This window comes from Chaetodon trifascialis, chromosome 14 (genome assembly GCF_039877785.1).
Source record: "Chaetodon trifascialis isolate fChaTrf1 chromosome 14, fChaTrf1.hap1, whole genome shotgun sequence".
Classification (NCBI taxonomy): Eukaryota; Metazoa; Chordata; class Actinopteri; order Chaetodontiformes; family Chaetodontidae; genus Chaetodon; species Chaetodon trifascialis.
This window is the reverse complement of record NC_092069.1, coordinates 10701309-10720482: the sequence shown is the minus strand read 5'-3', so window position 1 is coordinate 10720482 and position 19174 is coordinate 10701309. Positions and strand designations below refer to the sequence as shown.

At 43.0% G+C, this 19174-nt stretch overlaps 3 protein-coding genes across 5 annotated transcripts in view; 1 reads left to right on the top strand and 2 right to left on the bottom strand.

Moving 5' to 3' along the window:
• prkd3 (protein kinase D3) overlaps positions 1-1937 on the bottom strand; it is a 35141-nt gene extending 33204 nt beyond the window's left edge. The window contains exons 1-2 of one of the 2 annotated variants that reach the window (XM_070979869.1): positions 1609-1937; positions 90-726 (exon numbers count right to left, since the gene is read on the bottom strand). In XM_070979869.1, coding sequence (XP_070835970.1) covers positions 90-368 — 279 coding nt within the window. In that variant the 5' untranslated portion in view covers positions 369-726; positions 1609-1937. The remainder of the gene's footprint in view (positions 1-89; positions 727-1608) is intronic. The other variant, XM_070979868.1, reaches the window with a different exon arrangement.
• Positions 1938-2636: 699 nt separating this feature from the next.
• mocs3 (molybdenum cofactor synthesis 3) lies at positions 2637-9860 on the bottom strand. 2 transcript variants are annotated; one of them, XM_070979368.1, is made up of 13 exons: positions 9662-9860; positions 8156-8288; positions 7954-8046; positions 6878-6998; positions 5941-6015; positions 5606-5723; positions 5353-5461; positions 5189-5251; positions 4518-4681; positions 4278-4325; positions 3615-3711; positions 3392-3499; positions 2637-2838 (listed from the first exon to the last, which is right to left on the bottom strand). In XM_070979368.1, the coding sequence occupies exons 1-13, from the start codon at positions 9752-9754 to the stop codon at positions 2681-2683; spliced, it is 1380 nt and encodes a 459-aa protein (XP_070835469.1). In that variant the 5' UTR covers positions 9755-9860; the 3' UTR covers positions 2637-2680. The 2 variants fall into 2 exon arrangements, with proteins under 2 accessions (XP_070835469.1, XP_070835468.1); XM_070979367.1 differs by having other exon boundaries at positions 4278-4681.
• A 480-nt stretch (positions 9861-10340) lies between these two features.
• On the top strand, positions 10341-17924 carry qpct (glutaminyl-peptide cyclotransferase). The gene is made up of 7 exons (XM_070980042.1): positions 10341-10502; positions 12501-12647; positions 12887-13168; positions 14506-14673; positions 15302-15401; positions 15828-15944; positions 16054-17924. The coding sequence occupies exons 1-7, from the start codon at positions 10371-10373 to the stop codon at positions 16233-16235; spliced, it is 1128 nt and encodes a 375-aa protein (XP_070836143.1). The 5' UTR covers positions 10341-10370; the 3' UTR covers positions 16236-17924.
• Positions 17925-19174: the final 1250 nt, after the last annotated feature.

The following is a 19174-nucleotide window of genomic DNA, read 5'->3' as shown; positions in this document are numbered from 1 at the left end:
TGCGTGAGAGGACATTAGAGACGCAATGTTTGATGTGAGATGTCCCTTCTAACTGAAAGCAGGGCACTACGATGAGACAAGACCCTTACCTTCTGGTCCACTATGGAGCACACCAGGTCCTTGACAGCGGACAACGACAGGTCACTGGCCTCCAGGTTCACCGTCTCTCTGGTCAGACCTATCTGCAGCAGGAAGGACACCCCATGGAAGGAGCCACGGGAGTTGGTGGGGCTGGGGACGCTGTGGCTGCCGTTGGACAGCCGCGTGTAGAGCGGTCCGGGCGGGCTTGGCGACGGCGAGGATGGGTGGTGCGGATGGAGAGAGTGGAGGAAGGCTCGAGGTAAGGATGGGGGAGAGGAGGCAGACATTGGGTTTCTTCCAATGGCGACGTGAAACGCTGAATAGTGGAGGTTTTAGTGAAGTCTGGCAGAAAAAAGCACAGTCGGATCTCTGTGGATGGACTGCTGGTCGGGCGAATCTTTGGTCCTCATCAGTCGTAGTGAGTCAGCACTGTGTGCTTTTATCAAAGTGACATTGTTTTTCATAAATTGAGAGGGTAATAGCTGATCCGCCCACCTGAGCTCACGCAACGCACACTCATTTACCAGACGGGCAGGTGATGGAGAAAAAGTCTTCTGCTGTAAAATCACTGCAACAAACTTCATATCCTGGGGTGGTGCTCCTTCTCCTTACTGAGGCCAGCAATCCACTCTGACCACAACAAGCCTGTCAAACACACACGCACAGACAAACACACACACTGCTATTTAGGTCAGGAAAAATGTGTTCACCTGTCTGAAAGTAAACCGCTGCACACTATGAAGCTCTTCATCTGCTGTGTATCAAAGCAGCTCAGCAGTATGAATGAACAGCTGCCTTTCTTCCCGTCGTGAGCCCCTTTTAGTTCAATTCATGTTCCTGCCTTCTCAATTAACACATTCAGATAATCAATTTCAGCACCCACTAATGCAAGAGTCAGCCTGGCTCATCATTTGTTGCAATTAAGACCTTCATCTTTATTTGCCTTTGCCACAAATGTTTAAACTTAAAACCTGACTTCTCCGTTATCCTCTTCATTACCGCTCGTGTTGTCATGCTGTTGCCTTGCATTGTTTTGGTTGTAAGTGCTTCCCCAAGGTTAGCTTTAAGCTAACTCACTGCCTTTCTGTAAACGGGCCGCGCTAAAAGGAGCCACAACTTACACTTTTGCGTCCAATGTCATTAGTTTTAACTTAACTATCGGCCTTTTTTGACGTTTACTACACTAAACAAACTTGTCACCACAACAGCTATTTTTCTTGGCTCGTGCGCAAACCATGAAAACAATAGCCTGAAAGACACGTTAAAGTTGATAAAGCGTATCATTTGTGTGTTTACAAGAATTCAACCTCCACAAACATCTGGAACCAAGGCTCCTGAACATCTGCACCCCTCCCACTTTCGATCGGCTTGCTGGCAGAACACAACCCGAGTCAAGAATGCCAGCAAAACAAGTTATACAAGAGCTGAATTTACACATTTAGAGGGCACTTTGTTGTAGTTCTGCCTCCACGTAAAGCCCGTTTAAAAGCAAACTTCGCCTTCAAGCTTTCTGAAGCGATACTTTACCTCCACAGTCAGCGAAGGGCGCCTTTCTTTCCATTGTGAGTGGACTGAAGAAACTTTGTAACTCCATCAACGGAGGAAAGCGGAGTCTGAACTTTGTAATTCTGCACTTTTTGGAAGTCACGCACCGAAGCACAGCGTCGTCAGCTTCATCTAACAAACAGCGACACAAGTTTGACATACAGGCGAGCTGAGACTCACCGAGCCGGCCATTTATTTTCTCTTATCTTTAATTCCAGATTGTAAATTCATGCGCATCTTATTATCCTTCCAGCTGTGACTGCTCCCCCCGCTCGTCGAGAAAAAGAGCAGCGACCGTCGCTGGGGCTTGGAGTCTTTTTATTATCTCCTCATAACTGACTTTCCATGTGTGGGGAGGAAAACTTGAACTACAGTCCCTGCGAAGCAATGGCGCCTCCGACGGAGCGCGAGCCAATGCGCATGCGCCTTTCTTTTCCGTTATTTCAACTTTGTCATGCCAAGAAAAAACTTTATTCCACTCGTCCCGGATCGCTTTGGAGTACACTGGTTTCCCAAGTCGGATCCAGGAGTCCTCGGGGGGCACTGAAGGGGTCTCCATGTGGCCCCAGCAAACTGAAGGATGGATTGATTACACTTTCCTTCAATAAAGAAAGTAGAAGTGTAGTTTTGTGATCATGGCTTTGAGGCTCTGTGCTGCCTCTCGGCCTACTTAACAGGGGTTTGAAAGTGAAACGGGTATGTGTGTCTGCCTAAGGACCCTGAAGGTTCACTGAGGAAGCTATGTCTTCAATTAACTCAACTTAAACTGAGGATTGGCATTAAAAACAGGAAGAGGGACGTGATTTTGCAAGGATGCTTACGTGTTACCTAACTGTCAGCTCAGGTTTTTGATGACATGATACGCAGCAGATTACACAACACATTTTAGGAACTGCTCTGTTGTTACACTTGGCATGTGAGAGTTTGCAATTCACTAATGAAATTAAGGACAATTTACCCGAAAGCACAATGTTAAGTATTTGGACAAATAAGAAACAAATCGGCAAGCGTGACCAAGAGAAAAGTTTATTTACAGGAAAGTATTCAGAATGCATCAATACTGCGGAAACGTGGGGTCTATCCTCTTTGCCCAGGACATGAGGCCTCCACAGATGTCTTTCACCGTGATGCTGCCCAGCTCTGATCCGCTCATCCTCTCCACAACCTGCACCGCCTTCTGAGAGTCATTACCCATCTTACAGATGACATACACTGGAAGAAGCAGCAGACAGAAAACACTAACAGATAAGTGTGGTGACGCCTGTGGATCTCAAAGACTTCATCAAATTACTAATTAACTTCAACACACTCCACTGCTTTCTATGACAGGAGAACAAAGGGAAACACCATAAGGGACGAAAACTGCACACAGAGAAAGTGAAAAAGGGTAAATGTTTGACTCTTCAGAAAATGACCATATAATAAACAACCAAGACTGCATTGAATGCTAAGCTGCAAGTCCACAAGGCTAAATTTAGCTCATTATAAAGAAAGCTCAACACAGTGAATATCCACAACGTCACCAAAATAACATTTTGAATATTCATTTCTCTAAAGCAGACCAGCTGCTCAGGTTGACCACACTTGTTTTGGAAAAGGGGTCACCTAGCAACCCCATTAAAAGCTGCCACTAGCTGTCCAAAATAAGCCTCTGTCCCGGCAGTACGAGAACACACAGTGGACTGTGAATATGCACAAGTGGCTCTACGTGCTCGCTCATTTCAAACAACACATACAGACCCTAAATGGTGTTTTGACATGTTACCTGGAGGCCGGCAGTCACCTGCCATCTGCTGTTTCAACTGGTCAATTCTCTCCTGGAGTAATCGGATATGTTCAGTCTTCCTCTCCTCTAAACTTGAGAGGGGAATGTCTGGCAACAATATAAGGTAATCACACGGAAATGGGAAACAGGACGATTGCAAATTGACCATTCAGAATCGGGACAAAGTGAGCCTGATCTTGTGTCTCCATCACTGAAAGGATACTGAGAGAGAAAGGTAAGTGGCATATATCCACCTCCACAAGAGGGCGCACATCCAGCAAGAGGTGGGGCTCTGCGTTGTCCAGTATAGATTTATAATCCTGGAATTACATAAAAATACTCATTAATGCACAAACAGTAAGAACTTTATTATTAAAGAGAGGTGTGGACGTATCTTTTGGCCAAAAAGACAGATTTTTACCTATAGTTCAACAGGGAGACCAGAATTACTCACAGCAAATGTTGATATGTTGCCTGGGTTTGTATTTGTGGAGTTGTATGAACATTTTAACTGCTTTTCCTTAAATCGCAGGAAACAAAACTGTTTCTAACTGGAGCCCCTTGCACAATCTCGATTACAGCCCAATCAATCATGATCCCCATCTCCGCGCTTAATGACTCAGCGGGTTTGAGAGTGGCAGTTCTGCAGAAACATAAACAGATGCAATCCACTACCACTGCTCCCAGTGCCAAGTAGAACATATTATTCTTTCCCATAGAAAATCTACAGGCACATTTGAAGTCATTTCCCATTTGGGGCTGGGTCAGCTCTAAGATGTAATCAGCTTATGAATGCAAATGAAAATTGTGAGTAATCATACAATAAACAGTACTAAATACAGAAAGTCATGCTATGGCCAACTGTTCTGTGGTATATGTGCCCTACCTGTACTGTGATCCTCTGATCTCTGGAAAGGAGGTTGAGTTTGCGGCACTGAAACACATGGGAAATCAGGCAATGAGAGATTTTTCCTGTGATTAGAGAATAATTCTGTGTCCTATTAAATGGAAAAGTCCAGTGGATCAAAGAAACATTTCTCATCGCTTCCAGAAGCAACATTCCTGTGAAAATGTTCATGACCCCATAATACGAGGTGCCCCATCGGCTTCGTCCCTTATGACTGACCTTATCTGTGGCAGCCGCCCCACAGAAAGCCTCATAGTCCACCAGCTGGCTTATACTGGGGTTCTCTCCACACACGGCGCAGCCGGCCTGCTTGGGCCGCAGCTTGATGGACCTGAATCTGGCATCTTGAGCATCAAACATCACCAGCTGCTGGCCGCAGGAAGCTGCCGCGCCCAGTCAAGGAAAAGGCCACTTTGTTAAAAGCATCACCGTGTTGCTTCATCCGGAGAATCGGCTGGCACGTTTTATGCATGAACATCATGGCAACACGTAGTACAGCACGTCCCTGTGTGATGCATAAGGGGCCACATGTTAGCATGGGTATTACAATGCAAGACAGAAGGCAGGACAGGACAAGTCTCTTCTCTATTGTGAGTCTCGACACTAGCATGGGAACACTGTAACCACAACAGCTTCATAAGCGTTCTCAGAGGGATGGCAAACGGAGAGTCAGGGAGTTCAGAGATTGTAAAGAAAATATTTCTGTCAATTTTTTACTTTATTTTATCAGAGAGGCACAAAACACCCTCCCCATCCCTAACTTTGCTACAGAGAAAACATTTCAGCAGTTCTTTGTTGATTCATCCGGACGATTAGGCAGAAAATCCTGATGTAAAGCAATGAAACGGCCCAAGAGGGTACTGTATGTAACTTGGGAGTTAAAAGGATACAGCCTTGCCCAGAAGCAATCTTGAGGACCTCCAAAGCTTGAAAGCAGCCCATTATCCCTGGAACTTCAAGAAATAGGAACATTTTTACCAACAACAATTATTGAAACAGACTGTGCTCTGTACAAAGTTAATGATTCCTGGGTAAGTATGCAGGCGAGACTCACCCACTCCCAACACCCCTCCGTCAGAACAGTTGGTCACTGTCTCTGGGGGTGGGGGCACTGGGTACAGACATCTATAGCAGGGGCCTCCTCGGTAGTTATATACTGTCAGCTATACACACACACACACACACACACACACACACACACACACACACACACACACACACACACACACACACAAACAGCAAGATAAAATAACGTTACAAATCTACAGGAGCTGATGGACTCTTGCCACACTGATGCAAGACCTTACCTGCCCCTCCATTCTCAGGGCGCTTGCTGACACCAGAGGCTTGCCACTCAGCACACAGGCGTCATTCACCAGATAACGAGTGGGGACATTGTCTGAACAATCAGCCACAATGTCATATATGAGGTCAGCGAGGTCAAGGTGTCATCACAAACAGAGTTCACCGGTTAGTCACGAGTCCACATTTCACAGCTGGATTTTGGAAATTCTCTTCGTGCTATATAAGCAATCACAGGCTTGAATGAGACTTGGCAGCTAGAGGATAGATTAATGACAAAGAATTAGCCAGTGGCAGGTCTGCGTAACAGATGTAGGTTGAGGGCTTTGCAGCAGGATACTGTCGAATGAGTTGCAAGGCGTTCTCCGGCGAGAGCTGCAGGCGGTATGGAATACACTCAACTGTTGAGTTCAACCTGCAGACAGGAAGTCACATTCAGAAAATAGCAATGAATTTCTAAAGAAGGCTGATTTGGTCCTCCATAGTTAGCAGCTTTAATACAAACAGATTAGTATTTCTATCAACTCTCTTAAAGCAAATACAAAGGCCATATGGGTGGTTCAGTTAAACCTAGAACAAACTGCAAAACAGCAACATGTGAGTTTTGAATCGGACATGGGACCTCAGTCACATGTCTGCTCCAATTTCTACCTCCTTCCTGATTTTCACTGTCTGTTTCAACTAGCAAAAATAAAGAAAATCTCTCAAAAAACATTCACTGTCACTCCAGACTCTTGTATTGCGAACTGTTTTATGCATGTAGTAAATTAGCATTAATGAACAAATATGAATAAAAATAAGAGGGGGACAGCCTATGTGTGACACAGCACCAGTTATTTGCTAATCAGAGAAACAGCGACCCCCTGTGGTCCTGGCTGTGCAATGTGCACACTAACCACAGTAGGCCCACTGTGAAGGAGAAAGGCACCAAAAACAGCTGTCTCTAAAATAACATGTTTACACAATATTTGCAGACTGAGGAGAAATACACAACCAAATATAACCTGCGGCGAGACTGGAAAGCGCCAGCGGGCGTTAAACAGCAACCAAAAGGTCACAAGAAGCATAAAAATACACCAATTATCATAGTTACAGAACATTTACTAATAATATCATAACACTGACTCCTCTGTTTTAGGTCTGTATCTGCACACATTTCTCAAATGCTGACACGCTTCTGTTAGTAGATGATGGTGGCATTAAGGTGCTTTTGACCTCCACTGTATGTGCTGTACATACAGAACAGTTGCTCACTGTCTCTGCGGGTCAATCAGTACCTTTTCACTGCACTGGCAGCAGATAGAGCCTTGGCCTGGCCCTGGTTCTCCTCACCGTGAAGCACCTGTCTGTGCAGGTTACTGAGTTCCACCTCGTCATAGTCCAGCAGGCCCAGGCGCCCTGCAGAGACCCAGAGCAAGCAAGTCAGTCAGAAGTACATTTCAAACCCCAATAACAAATGATAAAGATTAAACTCTATAACCAGTATTTACTGGTACTTTTTATCTTTAGTTCTTGTTTGCTGCCTTTTCTCTCATTCTGTATCTGCTCACCACTCAACACATGTTGTGACTGATCCTAAACAGCATGATAATGTTACACTGACTACATTTACATGCACAAAATATCTCATTTTATCAGAATATTTATTCCAAAAAACACAATATTACTACTCAGCTGTTTACATGGCTAATGAAAATGAATATTCCACGTTTACATGCAGCCATGTGTACTCTGATTCGTGCATCCTGCTGTTGTCCTTATGCTGCTTCTTTGCATCAAAATACACTTTTTTCAGAGCTTACACAAGTGCCAGACTTGTTCATCCATGTGAACACAAACTCCCTCTTTCATTCGATCAACCTCCTTCTTGAAAAGGTTGGCGTTCGATATTTGCGCATATCCAAAAACCTGCTGACATCTCAGTGTTTCATAATATTTAAAAGTTGGTGTGTTTCTCCTTCCCACAAGAAATGTGGGCTTTTCTTTGTGCCCCAGCTTTGCGAACTATTGGCGAGTTTGTTTGTTTACAATGAACACAGCTGACGGCAAACAGGCAGGGGGCCATGTGATGGCAAACTGAGACACATATTCCAAATTTGCTGAATACATGTCCAAAGAATGCTCCTAAAACCTTGATAATATTGATAAACATCTCCCCCACAGCCCCATTTCTATTAAGTTCACCACTGGGAGATGGGCCAGATGGCTAATTTTAGGCCCTGCTTAAAAGAAAAGACAAACTGTTGACGCTCAACAATTATCCACACCCATACAGCAAATAGAGTTCAAGTACAATGAAAGAAGGGTTTATGATTTGACTGCACAAGGTCCCACTGAGCATTCATCAACTTACCGATGCCTGCTGCTGCAAGATACTGTGCCAGGGGGCAGCCCAGTCCTCCACAGCCCACAATCAGCACTGAGGTCTTGGATAAGTTAAGCTGACCTGTGGACAGTCAAGATTCACTCTGTTGTGTTCAGTCATGCCATAAATCTCCCTTGACAGATTGCTTACTGGACTGTATATCAGAATAATAGTCTGCAGCCATCCATACCATGTACACCCAGCTCAGGCAGAAGGAGCTGTCTGCTGTACCGCATGATGTCCTCATTGCTGAGGGCTGCTTTGGCTTTCAGGGGGCTTAGGGGTGTCACTTTGTCGTACAGCTCCAGTGCTGAGGTATGGCTCTGATATCACACCGGGGAGGAATTATTACACAAGATATAAGAAACAAATTTAAACAGGAGCTGTGAGCCATGTGGCGCCACAGCCCTCAGCAGCCTGACTCTATAATATAATGAGCTACGTTTATATCTCTCTTTACATTCGTATGTCTGTAGCCCATATGTCTGGCATAAGGAGGTGTTTGGGCAAAGCTCTTCACAGGGAGGGATTTGAGCGGCTTGTCGCATACTTATTTAGTACTGAAGCATCAATGAGTTAAGTGTGCTCTATTTCTTCCGAACTATTGTATTTATTTATTTCAGACCTTTTGCCCACTGACTTATTTTTAGCCGAAAAGAATCTGAATGTATGACTATAGAGCTGCATTTCTAGATGAAATTACACAGTTTCTTGTCGAAGTGTATATGCATTAACGGTGTACTTTTAATGCAATCTGATTTGATATTCATATGGGTATTGTGCAACCGTTCCCTGAAACTGAATAAATGGAACTGTAGATGTGCCGGTGCCCCCTGATGACTGACATAAGGACATACAACATTGTTTGCATGCACTATATACGTTCTCTCATTTGTCTGGTGTCAGGGGCAGTGGTACTTAAGTACTATGCAAGTTGAGGTACTTGTACTTTTACTTGAGTATATCCATTGTTCACATCTTTATACTTCCAATCCTCGACATCTCAGAGGCAAATATCTACTCCACTACATGTGTCCGACAGCCTCAGTTACTACCTACATTCAGATTACAATTTCTCATACCCTTCCTGTCCAGTGAAAACCACACATCTCCAAATTTGGAGACTGATCAATGCATCCTACACGTGAATGCACCACAAATTTTAATCTAAAAACATCAATAACAAACACTGGCAATGACCATTTTATTACAGAATAAATAACTGCTTTTCCTTTTGATACTTGAATAAATGTTGCTAGTAATACCTTTACTCAAGTAAGGTTTTGAATGCAGGACTTTTACTTGTAGTGGGCTATTTTCACAGTGTGGTCATGGGACCATCTCTTACTGTGTATTAATGTTAACTCTTTCCTCAACTACACATCATCTTCAGGACAATTTGCCAGTTCACTAGCTAGCTAACAAGCTAGTTAGCTGTCTGTCAAGCGTCCAGGTTTCATTTAAAATAAAGGAGTAACGTTGTCGGCGTCAAACGTGCTGTTTTATGTTCCATGACAGACTAAAAACAATGTTTGCTGGTGTTATGCAGAATATACCTGGCTACAAAGATGTTATAGCAACAACCAGGAGTCCTGAAGAGCTACATAAAAACACATTTCAAAATCTGCCAACTAAATGAATGTACTTCTTGCAACCAACGTACATTTAGCCTTTAATACCATTAAAACTTTCGTACCTTTTCCAGTTGTGCCAGTTTATCCTTCAGAGCCGCTATCTCTTTCTCTTTCTCCCTGAGCTGTTCCTTCAAGCTGCACACCTCCTGAGCCATGGCTGCCGGCACCGACAAAACACGCCTGTGTCAAAAAAGACGCTACAACTGTCATTTAGCTACAAAGTAAGTGACAGGAACATGTTGACATGTGAAGCATACACACTTCCGGGTTGACCACGTGACAATGAGACCACGTGGTAGTTGCCGCACGAATCGGTGGTCTTAACTTTCACAAATAGATGCTAAATATGTAAATAAATGTTTAATGCCATGATTTCTTCTTAGAAATTTTTAATTAAGAAAAGAAAACTTTATTAAAGCTTTAGTTTACAAAGTAATGCACGAGTTATATACGAATATAAGTACATGCAAAAATTATATGTTAAAAGCTATTAACTCTCAGACGACACAATGGGTCCACTTAGACTGTGACCTCCAGGCTTTGCTGTGTTCATCTGATTTGAAAGTGAGCAATTGTCTAAGGAAGATATGGTTGCACCATGTCACAAGCACCCATGTGGTTCCCGAGAGTGGACGGAGCGCACACACACACTCACGCACACACACACACATACACACACAGCGGTTCAGTGACGCGCTGTGGTTTAGAGAGCCTCGGTCCTCCCCCCTGTTTTTCACATGATCTGTAAGCTTTCACAGAGGAGAGTCAGGAATGTGGAGAGGAGCGTCAACAACGATGGCTGAGCGAAGCAATGGTCCCTCCACAATGCGTTTATTTTACACTGTGGCCATCTGGGTGACATTCATCCACTGCACCAGAGGAATTCCCTGGACTCAAGAAAAGGTAAATAAATTAAGAGGATCTGCTCACCTTCTGTTGGCTTAACATTTTGCCTGACAGTCATAATAACTGTATCTTATTTAGACCTTCAGAAAACCGTCTCCACAAGTGAAAGCATTTTTTTTTTTTAAACTTGCCATACAGTGTTTTTTACATTTTTATTGTGATGTAACCTACTTCTGACAAGGTCCAAATGAATGCTTGTAGATATTCATGGTCTTTAAATATCTCATTCACTTTTTAAAAAGAATTTAAAACACCTGAACCCAATATCTGGAATTGTTTTGCAAGAAATTTAATTGAATTGTTTGAAAAATAATTCAGTTCCGTTCTGTTTGTTTTGTGTTTTTGTGCATGCATTTCCTTTCAAGATGGAGATTACTAGTACTTCAAGTATTCATTATTACAAAGAGAGGAAATCCCCAAATTCAGGTTTTGATATGCATAATGTATATTTATCCATGGTATTCCATCAACCCTCCTCCCTGTTTGCTGGCACAGCGGTGTGATTCTCCTGAGATACACCTGGGTATGCCTGGCCATTCATGCTCCTCATTTATGTTCTTCTTCTCCTCTCCCCTTTTCCTAGTTGCTATGGCAGCACAGTCATCGTCATTGATCCTCCAATTGCAGGTCTTGGTATTTATAGACCTTAAGTGGACCCCGTTTTAACCCTCTCTGAGCCCAGTGTGACCAAGCTCTTTGGAAGACAATGTTCAGTCCATGTGACCACATAATTATACTTTTTGCACTGCATGCCTCTCTGTAATTACAGGACTGATGTTTGAGTCCACATCGTGCCGCAGTCGGCGTGGGCCTGACTTCATTTTGTGAGCGAATGTTTATGCGTGAATTATAATGAACAGGGTGGAGGAATGTGGCCTCGCCTGTTGTCTGAGACAGTAAAGTAAACCACATTAGGAGGAAGAACAAATGTCTTCAGTCAGATTGTTCAGTGTGAAGGCTTATTAGCATATGAGGGTTAAGTCTTCACGCCGACTCCAATTAACAACATTTCCAATTAAGGACAACCCAGTGTGCCTGTAATTGACAAGGCTGGAGCAGTGTAATCCATGCAAGCAGGCTTTGACCACACTCTGATATTCACCATCAGCTCTCTCCCTCCTGCTCGCTGTCCATCTCTTCGGGTTTGTTACCACGACAACCATGGCTCTCAGCAGGTGAACTTTGAGACTAAAGGAAAGCGAGCCATGGAATCAGCGGATCAATACGTTTTTTTTAACCCATGACTGTAATTTAACACGCATTGAACAGACCCTTACAGCTCAGAACAAGAATCCCAATCCATATAGTCGTTAAATTGCTCAGAGTGGATGATCTGCTCTTTTACACTCATGTTTGCTTCTCAGAGTAACAGCAAGTTGACGAGCACCCTTCACACCTCTGCCTCTTTATTCAATAGACCCCCGCTTTTCTGAAGTAGCCCTTGTGTGTTTTTTAAGGCATTCAATCAATGTCTATTCACACCGGTCTGAGTGGCTCTTGTGTGTCTCTCTCTGCAGAGGTGTGTGAGTGAGCTTCACTGCCCGATGAAAGCACAATGTTGCTTTTTTACGCTAACGTTATGTTTTGAAAAAAGATTGTCTTCACATGCCTTCCAGCAACTTTAAACTTGAAATGAAAAAAAAATCTACTGTTGGCAGAACTAGTGAGTGGTTTCCAGTAAACTGCAAGAGTGTTGTGACACATTAAAATGTGTGGTTTTGTATGTCATCCACATTGTTGCTCAATTTAAATGCATCATAGGGACACTTCTCCTGCTCTTATAAAACACTGCTAAACTGAAACTGCACTGAAAATAGGAGTAAACATTGCTGGATAATATTCTGTGTCCCATATTCTGTTTGCAGCGCTGCAGTGATTATCAGTACCCCGGACTATTGATTGCCTTACAGCAGTCTTTCTGAACACACGTATTTCCTTCTTACACATTATCTGAACCCAGTGTTATTTCTGTTTGTTTCCTCTGGTTCTGCTCAGCTCCATCACCGAGCTCTCACCCTAACACAAGATGAGGTCAGTGCCGCGCTGTCGCACACTGACCTGGAGCAGATGTGGCTGAGGGATCTGAGGCCGCTGCTGGTCACCAGGTATCCAGGCTCTGCGGGCAGCCAGGCCGTGCAGGAGGTGAGTTTATTTAAGATAATGTGTCGTGGCTGGAGCACTTTGAAATTTAAAAACAGTAGTAGACACAAACATGTGTCTCCCCCCGCTGCCACAAATGAAGCATGTCATGATGCACACCGATTTTAAATGTGAAGAAAACTGTTAAAATCCTTTTACAAAACACACTAAATAATGAGCTGGTGATAAGTTGACATATTGGATGCTCGTGATTAACAAGTAATCTTTGTGTGTGTTTACAGCATATCAAAACAACCCTTGCGTCCCTCGGAGCAGGCTGGGATGTGACAGAGGATAAGTTTCTGTCACAAACGCCCTATGGCCCCCTGCCCTTCAATAACCTTATTGCCACCCTCAACCCATCAGCCAAGCGCCGCCTGGTCCTGGCGTGTCACTACGACTCTAAGTACTACCCACCACAGTGGCACGGGCGGGAGTTCCAAGGCGCCACTGATTCTGCCGTTCCCTGTGCCATGATGTTGGAGCTGGCACGAGCACTGGATGAAGAACTGAAAGCCCAGAAGGTAGTGACCTATAGCATGCGCCTTCAAGCTACGACCTGCAAGTAGTTAAAGGGTATAATGTAAAAAATCTGTATGACTGTTTGCATTAAATAGACCTTTCAATGTGACACGGGCCATTTGGAGGTTAGTTTTTGTGGCCGTGGCAGCTGATGAGTTGTGGTTATGAGTCCCAAGTCACAAAACAACAATGTATCACTAAGCTCCAGGAAAAGCAATTCAAAGATAAGGCTGGCTTGTGTTTTTCCTGTTGTCACCAAATTCCATGAAGAGATCAACACTAATCATGCATTTCCACCAGTCTGTGACACTTTGAAGATATATAAATCTTTAAGAATCGGCTCACTGAAGTACAGTTGTTTCAAACATTGCTCAAACTGGAGCAGATAGTTCATTTGTATGGGACTATTTTCAGCTGTGGATTAATATACTTCTCTGTGGGATTGACCTTAGAACAAACTACAGTCCCCATGTTCACAGTAATGAGAGATTTATATGTTTTTAACAACCTTGGGCAACAATGAAGGTCTATGGCACAGATGACCTGCTAAATCAGGTTTCAGCTACACAGAACGCACTTGTTTTCATTGGATTTGTTGATAATATGCAAAATGTAGAATTTTGCCAGCCTCACCCTTTAAGCATTTTCACTGAATCAGTCAATAAGAAATTTATGGTTTTACTAAAATAAAATGTGTACATCACTTTTTAGATGAAGGGCAACTGCAAATCCTCAGTGAATAAATATTTTTTCATATTAGGTCTAATTCATACAAAACAGCATCATTGGCAACAGCATTTTAAGCACAAAACTATAATTACTGGCTCCGTTGTATAGAAATGAACACACATTTGCGACCAACAATGTTTAATTGCTTCACAAACAAGTGAAGTGGAAAACACTTAGTATTCATGCAGCTTGCTCCTCTGCCCTTTTCCTGTTTCACAGTTGAGCTCACACCCCTGTCTATTGGGCAGACAGTGACAGGGCCTGTGACATGGAGAGATCAGCCAAGGGACATGTTTATCAGACTCAGCTGTCTGTCACAAAGGTCACTGTGGGAATAGGAATCACATTGAATACAAATACATTAGCTGTCATGGAGGCAGATGCATAATCAATAACTAATAAATGACATAGAAGAGATTGAGAACTACTGCAGAAGTCTTATTTTGAGGAAAATGTTGAAAAATCTTTTGGAAATTCACATTAAAGCAACCTAAGGAAACCTCGGGCAGTTTCAGTGTCACTGCAAGCTCAAATCCACTAGGGGGCAGCATAACTCTGGGGATGCAAACTGCTGTGGCACACGACTGTCTTCTTTTTACCTCAAATATAGATTTCCAGTCCCGACCTGACCCTGCAGTTGCTCTTCTTCGATGGAGAGGAGGCTTTTTTCCAGTGGACCTCCACAGACTCCCTGTATGGCTCTCGCCACCTGGCCCGGAAGATGGAGGCCACCCCGCATCCAGCCGGCGCCACGGACACCAACCAGCTACACGGCATAGTACGTCACAGTTCTGCTCACTTTTCTCTGCCCAAACCAGCTGAGATTAGCATTATCACTTAATCACACTCAAAACCATCCCTTTGTCAGCCCACATCAATTTCAGTAAAATCTTCTTAGCCCTATCTCCTCTGACACACACAGCCCACACAGGCACCGTAGCAAGGGAGGTACATGTCTTGAATAGTTTTGTATTTTGAAGAGATCTCAAAGCCACCCATTTTATCATGTGGGAGGCTTGGGTGTCATGATATCAAGCATCATTTATTATACAGTCAGTGATAACAAGATGTCATATTAATTGGTGGATGGTTCTGTTTCCTAGCTGCCGAGAGATAACGCAACTGTTTATCAACAAATGTAGACATTCCCTTGTGGACTGACAGAGATAAAGCACACGGTATCTTAAAGAACCTAGTGTGTATGTGTGTGCGTAGAAAACAGACAATGCGTTTTGTGAGTTTTGCAGAGATAGCACTAATGTCAGCGTGTTGCACCACCACACCACACTCAAAGCAGGGGCTCTGAGGTGAGATTTTTATGGGAATGGGCTTCTAGTCAGAGACTTTCCCTCAGGATGTGTGCCATAAGAGCACCCTTAACCTGCCCTCTGTTTCTTGTCCTTCAGGATCTGTTTGTGTTGTTGGACCTGATCGGGGCTCCCGGCCCACGCTTCGGCAACCAGTTCCCCAGCACAATGCACTGGTTCTCCAGACTGCAGAACATCGGTGAATATCAAATATTTGACTGCTATTGTAAACACAACATAGGTCTGTTTACTTTGGTGAAGGTGTGCCACAAGCACCATGAGTCACTTTTATAACCAGTCATTAATACATTAGTCATATTCCAGACAGTCATCATCATATGAAGGCTAATGTGGCAACTGTGCTGACGTCAAATTCTTACTTCTCTTTAACTCGTGAGCTGCACCGTGCAGATTATATTTTTAGCTTCAGTTGCTAATAGAGCATAAGAGCTGCTTATGTTGCCAGCTCTGTCAGTCATATTTGATCAGACGCACAGTCCAGATGAAGCGAATCAGCTCATTATTTATTCAGCTGTTAATAAGTAATACCTTATGGAGTTTTATTCTCTAAACTCAAGAAACAGTTTCACTTTTTCACTCTTTGTCCTCCCTCTTATATCCTCAGAAAAGCGTTTGCACTCCATGAATGAGCTTGTGGATCATCCTAACAATGTGCAATATTTCTGGCCTGAACAAGCTGTTGGCCACATAGAAGATGATCATATACCGTTCCTCAATAGAGGTATGCACACCAAGTTACACACCTACCACAAATATATGTATGAAATATATAACAGTACCTATATTGTGTAGTTCTGTTGGGTGATCGTAATCCTGTGCCTCTCCATCAGGTGTACGCGTCCTCCACCTTATCCCCTGGCCCTTCCCCTCCGTGTGGCACACGTTCGATGACAACGAGCAGAACCTGGATCGCTCCACCATTCAGAACCTCAACAAGATCCTGCAGGTTTTTGTTCTGGAGTACCTCAACGCCAGACCCACCGTCCCTATGACCCCACAGAGTGCCCCATAAAAGCCCCCAGCGTACCATCCGACAGCTGTTTTTCTTTTGATATTTCACTGTAGTAACAATCTCAGGCTGTTATTTTAAAGACTGAAAGAATACGTTGTACTTAATGCTTTTCAAACAACAATTTTATGTATTCCTTCACCTTATATTTGAGATGTGAGGTTGAGACTCAACTCTGCGCATCAGATGGGTGCCGAATGCAGAAAGGATTTTGCATGGAGAACATGTTTACAGATGCGTCATATCATTTGCTTCGGACGAGCACATTTTTTATTTCGGAAATCTTTGTCTAAACACTTTTGGGCTTATCTAAGCGTATGTGAAATGTATTTTCTTCCCAAATGGGCTCATAATGCACTTCAAGACTCTGAAGCTTCATCTTCTCTTCAAGTCCAGAATCCCGAGCAACAGGATCAACACACAGGATCTCCTGTGTTACACTACACTGCTCTCTTTATATCAACATAAACCCCTGCTTTACACTCTGAGGTAGCATCTAAGTGTCAGTGCTAGTGTGTAGGATCTAAGAGGAGGAAAAAGAGCAGACCAGCGCAGAGGTTAAAAAAAAAAAGAAATTAGTTTACAGTCTTCCCTGACATCATCGAACTATGAATGCATCGCAAGCCTGAAGTTGCTGATGATATCATGATGAGTTGCTTTGGGGACAGCTGTAGTCTCAAAACTATTAGACATGTAATAACATCCAGAATCCTTGATGTCATGTTGTGTGAAAATAAAATAAAAATACTATATGGCCACCCACATAACACATGTGAGACGGTGTCACACTGTGTGTTTTAGCTACAGGGTACGTGACATTTCCTCTCCAGCACAGCAAATCTGTTCAGTGTTTATAGATAAACCCATCAGCGGCAGGAAGTGGGTTTATTTGTATTATAACATCTTTAGCCCCTCATATCCTGCCATCTTAGATAGTGAAGTGGATAACTTCCTGTGCTGATGTTTCATGTGCCTGCCTTTGTTTATATGACATTATTAGACCAATTTTAATATGGATCCCAGAATAATATACAGTGCCAACCCTGCACTTCCCGTGTTTTGAGACTCAAATAAATGTTGATTCAGAAAACAAGGGAGATAATGCGGACTTTGCTTGTCTTTACAAGTCTTTGTTTTACTGGGGATAAAGAAGTTGATCGCTGCAGTTATTGGAGGCAACCTTTTGTATGAAGAAGTGTAAACTTTCTCTCTAATTCTAACCTAAGACAGCAAGAATAGAAAATACTGTTCTTCCAGTTTCGCGTCTTGTGCTAGGGGCTTTCTCCCTGTCTCAGTTTTTAAGTTTGGGTCCGCTCCTCCTCAACAGACCAAATACCTTTCATCCCAGTGCCTCACCTCAACATGATTCACTTAATCCTATCAGGGAGGACCTCCCCTGAATTCCAAAGCACCCAAATCCCCTTCAATCCAGCCCACTCCCATGAGAACTGAACATGGGTCTGACCCTCCCATTCGCTGCTGTCAGAAATGTTTGTGATGCCTGGTAACAGTTTACACCAACATACTGTATATCTCGTCTTCAAGGAGATTAAAAGCGCTTCAAGGACCATTAGTCACCATAAGACTGCAATGTGCTGTATAGTTTCCTCCTTAAGTCCAGAAAGTTGAGAAATTTGTGTGTTTTAAAGCTTTCGCTGGCTTTGTAACAGTAATAAAACTGAAGTGACATACAGTTCTTTGTAGAGATACCTTCTTTTTTTGCCTTATACTGTCATTCTCCCGTCTTTCGTTCTCGTTTCTGTCAGCTTGGCATTAAGTTTCCTATGAAAGCTTGCCTCAGGCATTCTACCTGTCAGTCATCACCAAAATTACTCGGTTCAGATACAGTGTCGAAAATATCTTTAATTATCTTTAATCTGAAGAAAGCACCCCAGTATGCTTTGGGTCTGTCCGACCAACAAGGTAACCAGCATGTTGGAACAAGGGAAAGAGGAGAAGCAGAACAAATTGTTGTATAGCACTTCATTGGGGCTTCCAGTAATTTTTTTGCCTGACAGCAAATTGATGCATGCCCAGGTTTAATAACAGCCGAGCTTTAATCTGCAGCTGATTACAGTGCAGAGTGAACAACAGCTTCCAGCTGTTTAGTAATGGAGTGATGGGAAAGGGCGGGATTCTCCCATGCAATGTGTGCTTCAGATTGTTAGGAAACAATAATCCCAGAGAGGTCACTTAAATGTCAGAAACTACATGTACTCGCTTTTTCTGCTTTCTAATCTTTAGCGTTGTAGCTAGCTTTTGCTGCACAATAAACCGAAGTCAGTTGGTTGTTGTGAACAGTTTCTGTTTCATCATATTAGCCAAAAGCAAGGGAATAAGATGATATTTGGTCGAATGTATGAATTCTTCACAGTCGCACATCACATATTGCCCCTAATAATCTCAAAATGTTTTTACTAGCTTTCTTTGAAGTCCAAACTTTTATTTTTAACATCACAACAATGTCATCTCACCAGTCAGAATTTCAGTCATTAAAAAATCAAGTTAATACTATCTTTCTAACTGGTTTTCTTAGGTGGCTGTGAATCGCTGACAGTCAAATTTCATTATATTGCTGCAATTGGGATGGTTTCGAAATTAGTTGAGCAGCCTATTCATCACTTGCAAAGCAGCAAATTACCAACAGAGAGCAGCAGTGAGTCACAGTCATCTTAGTGGAGTCCCTCCAGTTTCTGATGTTTTCTTATATGATATTATATCTTGGTGACTGCAGATATGGTGATGTGCATTCAGCTAACATCACACTAATGGCTTAGTGTCATGTCAGTAAGGCATCAGTGTATTATGACCCATGAATATGGACAACATGTTTGATGCAATTGTACAGAATTATGCACTGAAATTTAAATGTAACAGATTTACAGTATAATCTGTGTGTCCTTGTATTTTTTTTTTTCAAGAGCAACAAAATATAGACGTGC

Excerpts from the sequence above, each read along its gene's own strand:
- mocs3 (XM_070979367.1), bottom strand. The coding sequence starts at position 9,754 with ATGGCTCAGGAGGTGTGCAGCTTGAAGGAACAGCTCAGGGAGAAAGAG. Across the intron at positions 5,724-5,940 it reads GCCTTGCAACTCATTCGACA|ATATGACATTGTGGCTGATT; the intron begins GTATCCTGCTGC and ends CGCTGACCTCAT. Across the intron at positions 5,462-5,605 it reads CCCTGAGAATGGAGGGGCAG|CTGACAGTATATAACTACCG; the intron begins GTAAGGTCTTGC and ends GTGTGTGTATAG.
- qpct (XM_070980042.1), top strand. The coding sequence starts at position 10,371 with ATGTGGAGAGGAGCGTCAACAACGATGGCTGAGCGAAGCAATGGTCCC. Across the intron at positions 10,503-12,500 it reads TTCCCTGGACTCAAGAAAAG|CTCCATCACCGAGCTCTCAC; the intron begins GTAAATAAATTA and ends GGTTCTGCTCAG. Across the intron at positions 15,402-15,827 it reads CTCCAGACTGCAGAACATCG|AAAAGCGTTTGCACTCCATG; the intron begins GTGAATATCAAA and ends TTATATCCTCAG.